Source organism: Sciurus carolinensis, chromosome 2, assembly GCF_902686445.1.
Source record: "Sciurus carolinensis chromosome 2, mSciCar1.2, whole genome shotgun sequence".
Classification (NCBI taxonomy): domain Eukaryota; kingdom Metazoa; phylum Chordata; class Mammalia; order Rodentia; family Sciuridae; genus Sciurus; species Sciurus carolinensis.
Window position 1 is genome coordinate 156,399,886 of NC_062214.1, and position 12,378 is coordinate 156,412,263.

The 12,378-nt window shown below is 41.1% G+C and overlaps 1 protein-coding gene across 3 annotated transcripts in view; it reads left to right on the forward strand.

Moving 5' to 3' along the window:
• The window catches only part of Peli2 (pellino E3 ubiquitin protein ligase family member 2), a 167,708-nt gene that overhangs the window by 43,616 nt on the left and 111,714 nt on the right, over nucleotides 1–12,378 (forward strand). For all 3 annotated transcript variants that reach the window (XM_047539057.1, XM_047539056.1, XM_047539058.1), the window contains one exon: nucleotides 6,613–6,742. In XM_047539057.1, coding sequence (XP_047395013.1) covers nucleotides 6,613–6,742 — 130 coding nt within the window. The remainder of the gene's footprint in view (nucleotides 1–6,612; nucleotides 6,743–12,378) is intronic.

Consider the following 12,378-nt stretch of genomic DNA (forward strand, 5'->3'; position numbering starts at 1 on the left):
GAAATGGGGACTTGAGAATCTTCCATGTAATGCCATGGCCAGGAAGATTTTCTGAATGAATTGATGTTTACAGAGCTGCAGCAGGTTATCTCCAGAGGGGATAGCTGTTATGTTGCTGCCATAATTAGTTCTCTGGCTAGAAATCAAAGTCTACTTTTATGGGACTTCATTGTGAGGCTTTTCTTAAAGGCACAGAGAAGTAAATGTTGTGTCCCCGGGCTTTGCAGTTTATTGGGGCAGGGGAAGTCCATGTATATGACAGATTAAATAATGAGGGCGTTGGGACTATAATTATGTAAAACCAATATCAGGCATTTATTGGTTTATGTGCATTTTCTTACAGTTGCATTTGTAATAAATGTGAGAGTGACCTCAAGACAGGTGCCATCTTGCAGGGGTTTACCAGACCCTGTGCCCTGCCTTTGAATCTCTTTGTCTCTAGAGTCACATCCTGTTCATCTGCAGTGTATGGTCTCCTTTGGTTACAGTAGTTGCCTGTGATTTATTGGTGCAAGTGACGGAGATGTTGCTTCCGAGCGAGGGCAACCTTCAGTCTGTAATGAAAAGCCTGGCTGCTTCTGGAACAGGCTCACTGGATGCTGATGACGCCTCCACTGCTGGAGCCCATGGCTCTTCTATTCTACAGGGCTAGTTAAGATCCCAGGGAATGTCTCAAATTGTGACCAAGGGTCCTGGCATCCCCTCTCTTGCTATTGTTCCCTGTAGGAAAATCTGTCAAATGCATTTTAGGTGGCAGGCATCTTTTCAAGGCTGTCTCTTTGCATTCGTATCCCAAGAATTGCAGTGTCTGTGTTGTCTTCTGGGAAAGAGCATGAAATTTGGTGTCTGACTGACCGGGTGTGGCTTTGGGTTCTGCCTGGCCTTTCCTGGCTGTGTCATCGTGTTTCGGCCATTCTGAATCTTTTACATGTCTACCAGAAGCAGTACCCCTTAAACAATGTTTCTTGCCCACAGCAAGTGTTATGAATTCACATTAATATGTGAACTCTAAATTGTTAATAATTCTATATTACTTGGTGAGGTGTTTTCATTAGCCTTTTCAGCTTCCCAATGTCTGTACTATTAAGACCAGCTATTGTTCTGTACATATGAAGAGTTAAGTTTTCATCACAAATTTCCTAAACAAATGGGTGTTTTAAAAGGTCTTCAGAATTTTTTTTTTAAAAAAGTGAAGCTTGAAGGCAACCCCCACACCCTCCCCACCCCCCCGCAGCTGCTCACTAGGTATGTCAGCATGTGGACATTTTGTTTCCACAAACTTACTGACTAAAAAGCTTGCCAGGCCAGGGAACATTCTGACCTTCTTTTGTAGAACTGTAACTTTTTACCTTTGTAAGCAGAATTTCAACTTCACACTTGAGTCATACTCTAGAGAAGATGGTCCTTCTGTCACCACATGGTCTGGAGGTTTTCAGTGACTACTGTGTATCCCCCCTGCGTTGTGCCAGGTACCTTACTTTCTTGGAGTCAGAATGCAGATGGGCCAGGTGGGGAGGTAGGGAGGACAGAGGGGAAGAGCTGGTAATGGTCATCAGGAGTAGGTGACAGTGCTTGGCTTAAAACAGATGAGGGACTAATGCAGAGACTGTGGAGCTGGGCAAGTGGAACTGTGCTGAGGATTTGGGACTTGTTGTTCCAGGGATCTATTACTGCACAACTGACTACCCCCGTGCTTACTGGCTTAAAGCAGCCACCATTTTATGCATTACACAATTCTAGTTCAGAAATTTCGGCAGTTCTGCTCCATGTGATGTCATCTGAGGTCACTTGGTGGTAGTTAGGGTGGACTCACCTGCAGAGGCCATAGTGGCCTCAACCCATTGCAGGCCAGGATCAGCTGGGACTGCAATTGAAGTGCCTATGTGTATCTTTCCTAGCATGTCACTCACAGAGTAGTTGAGTTTCTTATGAGGCAGCTAGGGTCCCAAGAGACCCAGGCAGAAGGCACAAGGCCTTTCCACATCTGGCTGTAGAACTTAAGACTGCCACTTCTTTTGTATCCTGCTGGTAAGCAAGTCACAAGTCACAAAGGTAAGCCCATATTTAGAAAGAGGGGAATCAGACTCCATCAATCAGCAGAAGTAACGAGGAATTTGTGGCCCTCTTCAATTGTCCCATGGTGTTCCTTGACAGAAGATCCACTGCAAGAGACTTTCAGGAGGAAAAGATGGAGGGATGCTGGTGCACATGATCAAATGCACTTTCACATTTGGTGGCTGAGATCAGAGGATTGTGGGCTGAAGAGTAGGCGTGGGCCGAGAGTGGGATAGCAGGCGAGGAGTGCTTTTTCAGGATTCCTGGCTGTGCCGGGAAGATGGGAATGAACCCAGAGGCTGGGGGTAAGCCTGGGGTTGGAGCATTTGCATGCTTGGCTTTGTTTCATTTGAAGATGGGTGACGTCACCAGTGACTCTCACTGTTTCAGATTGTGGGTGTGCATTTTTATTCTCATGGCTGATTGCCGAACTGATGGACTGTTGTTGACATTCTGTCTGGTCTTTGGTGATATTTCTTCTGGTCCTAGTCTTTCTGCCTGTGTTCAAGAAGGGGTTGTTTCTTTTAGTGGTTGTATTTCCCAGGTACTATCTCAGTCTTCTTGCTTCCTTATTCTGTACCCTTTCCTTGAAGTCCATATATTCTTGTGATTTTAACAGACACCCCATGATGAAGGCCCCCAGATCTTAGCATGTTCAGAACTCCAGTCCTGCCTATGCAGTTGCCTCCTGCATGACTCCCTTGAATGGTCCTTTAATTCCTGTTCCTGTTTCTAATAATTCCATTATTTTGCCCAGGCCAGAAACCTCTATGATTTTCCCTTTGTCTGTCCCTCACCCTGTGTATCCAAACACGCCACCAAGTGCTGTTGATTTTGTGGGTTCTCAAAAACATTGCTGCACATAAACACTACCTGTGGGGCTTTGCAAATGCAGACCTGGAGCCCATTCCAGCCTTCCTGAATCAGAATCTCCTGGGATTTAACTTTCCGTATTTTTATAAAGTTTCCCAGGTGATTCTGATGTTCACCGTACATTGAAAACAACTCTAAAACTTTTCTGTTAATACTTCAGCTCATTTCCGTCATCATTGCTTTGAGTCAGGTCCTTATAGTTTCTCCTGTAACAAATTACCACAATTTGGTGGCTTAAAACTATGCTATGTGCATTGAATATATCACAATTCATTCCAATTTTATGTATATTTATAATGTACCAATTTAAAAAAAATAAAAAAGAACACAGGAAGGCCAATAGAGTAAACGGAGGGGACCAGGAGGAGGGAAGAGGGGAGGAAGTACTGGGGATCGAAATGGAGAAAACTGTTATATGCATTTATGACTATGTCAGAAGAACCCCATTATATATAACTGTAGTGCACTATTAAAAAAAAAAATGACTTTCCTCTCACAGTTCTTGAGCCCACGAGTCTGAATCAGGGTGATGGTAGGGCTGTGCTCCCTGTGAAGGTTCTAAGGGAGAATGCTTCCTTACCTGTTTTAGCCTCTGGTGGCTCCAGGTGCTCCTTGACTTTGTGGTTGCATAACTCCAGGCTCTGCCTCCATTTTCACATGGTCACCTCTTTGTCCCTTTGTGTCTCTTAGAAGGCATTTGCTTTTGGATTTATGTCCTACCAGTAATCCAGGGTAATTTCATCTGGAGATCCTTAATTCCATCTACAAAGACTCTTTCTAAAAGGTCATATTCACAGGTTCCAGAACATGGTCATATCTTTCTGAGGGCCACCATTTGTACTGCCACATGCCCCCTCTGGCTATGATGGTTCTTCCAGCTGATCATCTTGCCTCTAACCTGGGTATATCTTCAAGTATATTCAGTCATGTGATCCATTTGCTTACATCTTACCAGATTTGCTTACATCTTACCAGATTCCCCATTCCCTTGGGGTAAAAAGCCAAGTCCCTTATCCTGGAGAACCTGCTGTTAGGATCTGGCCTCTGCCTGCCTTTCCCATCCTTCCCCCTTGCTTCCTGTGCTCCTGAACTTCAGCTCATGACACTGAATTGCCTTCGTCCTCCCTGCCTTGTGCAGGCTCTTGTCTCACACTTCCTGTTGTGTTCTGGCTTAGATTCAGGACAGTGCAAGCAGCATCTTCCCATGAAGCCTTCCCTAAGGCCTCTACTGTGTGCTCTGTGCTGCTAGTGCCTCTTGTTCCATGTGTGTGTGTGTGTGTGTTTTAATCACACTTGTTTTTGTGCCTTTCTCTCCCAGGCATAGAGCCCCGTGAAGGCAGAAAAGCTGATATTCATCATTATAGCTCTAGTACTTGGCACTATAAATATTGAATGAATGGTGCTGTAGCTTAACCTAATTAGCTGCTCATTTTATCTTGATTTTGGTTTTTCCACCAGTACTTTATTTCCGAACGAATTTTTCACCTAACATTATCTAGACATGTAAATCAGTAGTCAACTTATAAGTAGACTGGCTTTTTATTTGTTTAACATGCAATACCTGTGCATCTCTGTGGGCGAATTTAAATTAAAATGTTTCTGCATGCATTAAGGTTGACATTTCTGGACCCCCCCCCCCCCGCCTTTATGATGTATCGGTTTGGGGTTGTAAATAGCAGAAACCAGTCTGAGTTAGCAGAAACTAAAAAGAAGTTCGTGAACAAGAGTCGGAGTACAGCTGGGCCAGTGAAAACCCTTTAGGATCCTCTTTCCATCTCTTTTTGCTGCTTATCTCTTTGTCCATCTGCTTCATCCTTCACTTTCTGTGCTTCTTCAGCCACATACAGGTTGTGACGCGCCCATGGCCCCCATGTTTACAGGGCCAAGCAGCCACCCACAGAGGCTGGTATGGTTAGTTGCCTCTCTTCCCAGTGTTGTGTTTCCCCGGATGAGAATGTCATTGGCCAGCTTGGGCGCTATGCCACCTCTTTCCAGTCAACTCCAGGATGGTGGTGGAGAGGACGCTGGCAGGGCCATCTCATCCAAACATAGTAGAGCTCACCCTTGGGAGTTAAGGGACAGATTCTAGGGAAGGGAGTGTGCTATTGTGAATAAATAGCCTAAGAAGAGCTCAATCGGAAGTGTGGTTGAGAGAAGGATACAGCAAGGGCTGGGTTAAAACCGGGGGCACAGGAAACCTAGCCAGATCTTGTAGTAATTGTAGATCACAGTAGTGAAAATGTTTCTCTAAATTGTTTACTGTCTTGACTTTAATTGGTTCGCATATGTTTCCTTTAACACAGAATGTTCATCTTGAGTTAAGTGGTATGAAGATATCTTAAAACAAAATGGGTTTATGATGGTTGTTTACTCATGGATATTCCATAGAAGTGATCACAAATAAGAAAATAAATTAAGAAAATAATGTACATTTTTCTACCTAGCCTGAAAAAGAAAGTACTAAGATTTGAAATAAAATATCACTTCATTCTAGAGACATTTTTATATAGCTGACATTCTTTTGTGATGGGAATGGAAACAGATCACACACACAGTGGGAATAACTTCCGGTGATTATGTTGAACCATTGTCAGACTGCAGATACTGACTCAGCTGTTAAAACACACACACCCCAAATCCCTTTGTTCCAAAGTCTGCCGTTCCCAATGGGCCTCATGTCCCCACTTCCTTACCCTGGTGACCATCTCCTCTTCTGCGTAGAGCTGGAGAAGTGGAGAAAGCCCAGGGATCTGCTGGACAGGACCCTTGGGTCAGAAACAAGCTGCCAGACCTGCTGTCCCCTGACTTGGGTGTTCTGAGGGAGCCTTGGAGCAGCCATTTTAATCCATGTGCATTTTAAATGATTCCTTTCCCTTTTCTTGAAAGGAGCTTCTGCCAGTGTTGACAGAGAATAGTTATGTTAGTGTGGCCACATGGGACAGTGGTCAGAATAGTCAGTAACAGGTTAATCCAAAGTTAGAATATGCAGTCAAAAATTTAACTGCTAACTACAACCTTGCCTTTGTTTTAAATTCTCATGTTAGCAAAATATAAAAAATCTGCATATGAACATCGTGTGTTTTCCTTGTAACTGTAAGTTTTTGACAGTTTATGGACTATAAAACTCAATGTATAATTTGTGCAAGTTATTTTTTGCTAACCAGCAGTGTAGGATTCAATGAAAAATGAAAGTGAATGTGTTCGGAACTTTAAAGAAAGCAGGTAACTAAATTTGGTCTTCTTACAAATAAAGATCTTATAGAGAACATTAACATGATTTGAGAATGAGGGATGAGGTTTAATTAGTATGCTATTTTCTAACTAGTTCATTTAAAAATATTTCTTAAGTTTCTCTGGGGTCCATTAGAATGATGCTGGCTGAATTGAGCCAGCTCTTGATATGGCCTCTGCAGAATCTGCTTGTTTATACTGGGTTTCAAAAAAGATTTGAAGAGTGACTTCATAGAATAGGAAACCTATAATTACTTGTACATCACTCTTAAATTAAGTTTCTGGAAGTGATTTGAATTTCATTACCACTAAAGTCTGTTTTGCAAACCTTTCCTTTGTGAGTTGTTTGGTGGGCAGTTGTTTACTCCTGTCTTTTTCATTATTTCATCTAACTTTCATGCCTAAAACTTTAAAAATCTGCAAATAATTGAACCATCTCATCTCTGTTTTTAGGTACAATGGTGCTTTACCTAATGGAGACAGAGGAAGGAGGAAAAGCAGATTTGCTCTCTATAAGCGGCCGAAGGCTAATGGTGTTAAACCTAGCACGGTCCACGTAATATCCACGCCCCAGGCATCCAAGGTAGGTGACTGGTTTGTTTGAGAGGGCCCTTGTCAAACAGTGATTCAGAATCATTCCTTGTCAGCTGCTTGCTTTCCTTTAGTCCTATTCCTGTTGGACATTTTCTCAACCACCTAAGGCGGGGTATTTGTTGTGGGGCTGTGCTGTGCACTGTGGAATGTTTAGCAGCGTCCCTGGCCTTATCCTACTAAGATGCCAGCGGTACTCTCCTCTCCCCACTCCCTAAAATGTTAACAACCAAAAAACCTTGACATTGAAGGATGTCTTCTGAGGAGGGGTTGCTAGGTAAAATCTGCCTTATTATGAACCCCTGCTTTATGATGCAAAGTAATTAGCATTTATCAAGTTAGAATTCCTGTGACTGCATGCCGAAATACGTAACAACAAATCCTATCAGTGTGCACAACTAATGGGCCGATAAAAAAGTAGGAAAAAAAAAAAAAAAAAAAAAAAAAAAGAATTGTAGCTGAAAGATACATGATGTTCTTTACCAAAGAGTTAGGGCCTTGTGCTTACAAGGCAAGCACTCTATCAACTAAGCCATATCCCCGGCCTACCAAAGAGTTCTTGTATTGAATCTTGGTATACACGGCAAAGACTTAGTGATTTTCATTCTATTAATTGGATATATTATGTGTTTTCACATATTCTCCACGTGCATATAATTAAATTTGTGTGATTATTGAAAAGATAGGAAGAAGACAGGGCTAAGTGATATAAGTCCACTGTACCTATTTGAACTGAATAAAATGCTAAATTAAAAAAAGGATTATTTCATTTGCTTCCTGATATACAAGTGAAGGAAAATGGGAGTTTTCATTCTGTTTGATACATTTTATATATTAGACTTGTGAAAGTTGTTCTTTCAATAAGATAAATTTTTTGAGATATAATAAAGTTTCCTTTTATATAAAATAATTATATATATCTGCAGTATTTCATATGGGGCTACTGGCTATACATGTTTATCTTCATGGGTTTGGACCATCTGGAATAAGTAAGTATTGATTCCCATCTTACTGACAACCTGTATTGAGAGAGGGATGGCTCCTTGGAAGCAGACTGATGTTTATACAGTGATTATAGTGCATCTTTATAGGTGCTTTTATTTAAAAACAAAACAAAAAACAAAAAAAACCCTTATTGTTCCTGAAGCCAAGCTATGGATGAGTTTGTTAAATGTCCCCGTTAAGAGTGTCTTGTACTAATGAAAGAATGACTAGATAAGAAAATATAAAGCACCAAGGAAACAGAGGAGAGATTAATATTTAGTGGGCAAGTTTTCACTAGAGAAAGAGAAATAAACTAAACATTTTAGGGAGGAAAGAACATTTTATAAGGAAAACAAAGGAAATCCACTTTGCAAAGATTCTGCATGCATTAAGGTTGACATTTCTGGGGACCCCCCCCCCCCCCCCCGCCTTTATGATGGATATGGGTTTGGGGTTGTAGATAGCAGAAACCAGTCTGAAGAAAGAAGGCAAATAGCAACAAAATCTTGGGATGGTCAGGGAACTAGGAGAAACATTTTATGTAAAGAACAAAAATATTTGATGTAAAAGAAAACCAAGACAATGTTTTTAAGCATGTGATGAGAGCCATAACTGTTTATTCTGATACTACAGATGTGGTCATTATAATTTTGCATATTTGTTGACATTCATCTGTATCTGTACCTTGTTATGTTGGCTTTTTTTTTTTTTTTTTTTTTTTTTTTTAAGTTTTAGGTCTATAATAGAATGACTGACCCTTACAAAATTAGAGAAATCTTTGTTACAATTGTTTTGCAATGAAATATAAAAAATTGCTACTATAGGGATATCAGTGGTCTTCTTCTTCATTCCCTACCTCCTAGTTCTCCCATTTTAGCCAAAGTTTACCTTATGCCTAGATTTTACTTGAAGTTACTTAGATTATACATCTTTTATCTTAAGTCTGTGTTTACCCACGGTACTAAGAGTAGGTCAGATCGGGTTTTGGTCTTTACCCTTCTTATGCTGTAATCTGGGGGAAATAAATTCTCAGGATCTCAGATTACTCATTTACTAAATAAGCAAATTGACTACAGGCAGAAGCCATATTAAAACAAATGCTACATTTTGGTTATAAGCAATAGAAATTATGGACTTAAAAAAAAGTAAAAATGGAGAAATTATTATAGGATAGAGTAGGAATAACTCTTAGAATCAAGGAAAAGTTGAGTAACCAGGTTTCATTAAGAGGAGAAATGGAGTGTCAATAGAAGTTCACATGGCTATTCTTTCAGTATGCAGTGACTTGACTTCAGTCACCTTCTGCCTCTTCTCAAATTTCCAGGAGAGAGAACCTGATAGGCTGCACCTGGCTCACCCAGTTGTGGTAGAGGGAGATGGCAGAGGAGGCGTAGTTATTGTGAGTTGATCACTACCCAGTGCTGTCTTAACCTCATTCGTTCATCTCCGTGCCTCTTCCTTGAGGTCCTTGTACTTAGTCAGTACTAAATAATGGTTAGGACAGAGATTAGGTACTGAATCTACTTTCTTCTTCCCTGTGTGAATTTCTGACCTCAGCCACAAATCCTTCACTTCTTCTGGTCCCTCCCAAACTTGCATCTCTCAGCAGCTTGGCCCTGCCACTCTTGCTGCTGGATTTGCTCTATTGGCCCCTTCCACTTTGTAGCCCCATTCAGATGTGAACAAAGCTCTTTATGTATTTAACTGTAACATTTACATTAACATTAACATTTAATCTGACTGTAAGTAATATGCACTTATTATTCTCTTTTCCATTTCTTCTAGTGGAACTAGAAATGATTCTGTTCTGCTACTCCATTCTACTCCCTTCTTGAGATTATTAATCTAAGCTATCTTTTCCCCAGACTTGTGGACCTTGCTGACCTATAGCTCACCTCTGTATTTCAGTGCCTTAGGGCAGCCCTTTATCTTTCTCCTGGACCCCTTTAACTTCTGTTTCGCCTTATGCTTGCAAGGTAAGCAAGCTACCAGCTGAGCTATCTCCCCAACCCCCCCCTTTAACTTCTGTGGTTCATTGTACTTTAACTCTTTCAATTTCAGAAGCTGTTACTTCTGCTCCCACTCATACAGTACACTTTGCAGCCAGTTGTCACTTAGAAGTGATCATAATGTCCTGTTCATCCTACCTGTACATACACACTTTCCTATCTACTAGGCATTCCATCCTTCAGTCTGTCCTTATTGCTGTGGTTATTGGTCTGCCTGACTTCTATAGTTATTATGCTAATTTACCCCAGATTCTTTTTCTCTGGTGCTTTTTGGGACCCTCTCTCCCTGAGTCCCTGGCTCCAGGCTCCCCTCCAGACCCTGCTGGACTGTTCTGTTTGTCCTGCTTATTGCTTACACCATGTCCCATGAGAATGCCATTGTGCGTGGTGATACCTGGCAGAAACTGTTTGACCTGAAATGACAGTGGTTTGCCTGTCCTAGAACTTTTGATTTTTCAGTATTGGAAATAAAAGGGGCATCTTTGATTCGGGTTGTAAAAGTGAGACCTAAAAGGGTGGGTGTGTTAGGATTTGAGCACTGTGCCTTTTGGCTGTGTTGTTTCTTTCTTTGCCCCACAATCCAGGGCAGAACAAGGATGGAAACCCCTTTGCTAGTTGGAGCAGCAGCTGGGAAACAGGACCTCTTAGTCTCCTACGCATGCCAATATCCAAGTGAAAGCAGATTAGGGTGGCAAACATGTGCTGCTGTTGTGTAATCTCTGTTTGTATAGTCTTTATTTGTGCACATATTTGCTCTTGGAATAATACAGGTATTTTTCTGATTATATAATACATTTAAAAAAAATCAAAAGTCCTCTTTTACTTCTGGCTGTTCTGTTACATATGCACAAGGCCTTTAGTAATTTATTCACCCACTCATTTACTCAACAAATATTTATCCAGCACCTTCCATGACCAGGCATTATGCCAAGTATTGGATAGACTGCAGTGAACAAACACATCAGCATGGAGCTAATCGTCCAATGAGTAGGCAAACAATGAAGAATCATGTGAATACGTATGAAACTGCACATTGTGAAAAGAACTGTGAGGAAAGGGGGCTTAGGGTGGAGGCTGGGTAGACAGGGAAGGATGTCTGAACAAGGGGCATGTGAGCTGGAGGAAAGAGGGCTCAATCAGGACAGCAGAGAGATTCAGGCATTTGTGGACCTGGCTGTAGAAGATTTGAGTTTTTTCCCAAAGGGAAACATTGAAGAGTGTTAAGTAGGGGGAATGACATGCTGTGACAGAATCTCAGTCGATTTATATATGCTCATTTACTTTTTATTATGTGGGGCAACTATTTTGCTGTTATTACTAGTAAATAGTGTGACAGTATGATGGTGGTGGTGATGCTACTAGTGTCTGATGGAGGGATATTTTGCTAGTGCGTGGTTTAAATTTAGCCATGGAAGACTTTTTGTGTGTGTGTTTTGTTTTTGTGCTTTTTAGAAATACATGACAGTAGAGTGTGTTTTGACATCTTCCATGCACATGGAGTGTAACTTAATTAGGACCCCAGTCTTGTGGTTGTACGTGATGTGGAGTTTCACTGGTGGTATAATCATATATGAACATAGGAAAGTTATGTCTGGTTCATTCCACTGTCTTTCCTACTCCTGTCCCCGCTTCCTTCCCTTCATTCCCCTAATCCACTGCACTTTTATTCCCCTCCCCCATTGCCTGTTAGCATCTGCATATCAAAGAGAACATTAACCTTTTTTGTTTTTAAAACTTTTTATCATGATTTTCCCTTCCTAGGTGATGCTTTAATGAAATATCCTTTTTTTTTGGAGGGGGTATCTTTGCCTTCAAAAAGTAATTGAAAATAACTTTGTTCCAGTTAGCATATTTCAGTATGGAAAATATCAGTGATCTTTAAGTGATAGGTTAGAGAAAGATTAGTGCTCCTTAATATGATTGACATGACTAGGCTGAAACTTGTGTCTTATTCCTCTTTGTGTTGCTACAAAAAAGTACTTTATAAAGTACCTGGGACTTAAAGAAGTTTATTTGGCTCACTATTCTGGTGGCTGGAAGGTTCACACAATATGGTACCTGCATCCTGGTTGTATCACATAATGGCAGAGAAACAAAAAGGGAACCAGCCACATGTAGAAGGGATATAGATACAAGCAGGAAAGTAGAGAAGAACAAGACTTGTTCTTTTTTAACAGCCACCTCCCATGGTCACTAACCCATTTCTTCAAGACTTCATCTACTCTGTGAAACAGCATTAACCTCCTCCCAGGGTGGTACCCCCATGATCTCCTAATAACCTGCTAGGTCCCACCTCTTAGAGATCCACTACCTCTCAATATTGCCAGAATGGGCACCAAACATTCAGTACATGAACCTTTGGGGATGAACCACATCCATACCATAGCAGCCTATTTGAGCTAGTATGTCTCTTTTGCTTAGTAAAATACTGAAATTCATCTGTATCAGTCAATGAATAGTAATAATAGTAACCTTGGGAAGTGGTAAAACTAATACAATTTTCAATGTGAACTCATTACCCCAAGCTAATTTTGCAGGGTGTAGTGAGGTCCACTTTTGAAGCCTTCATTGTCTCTGCAGCCTGTGCCTTGGTGCAGTATGTAACATATCTCCACTGCACATTCAAACGAGGCTC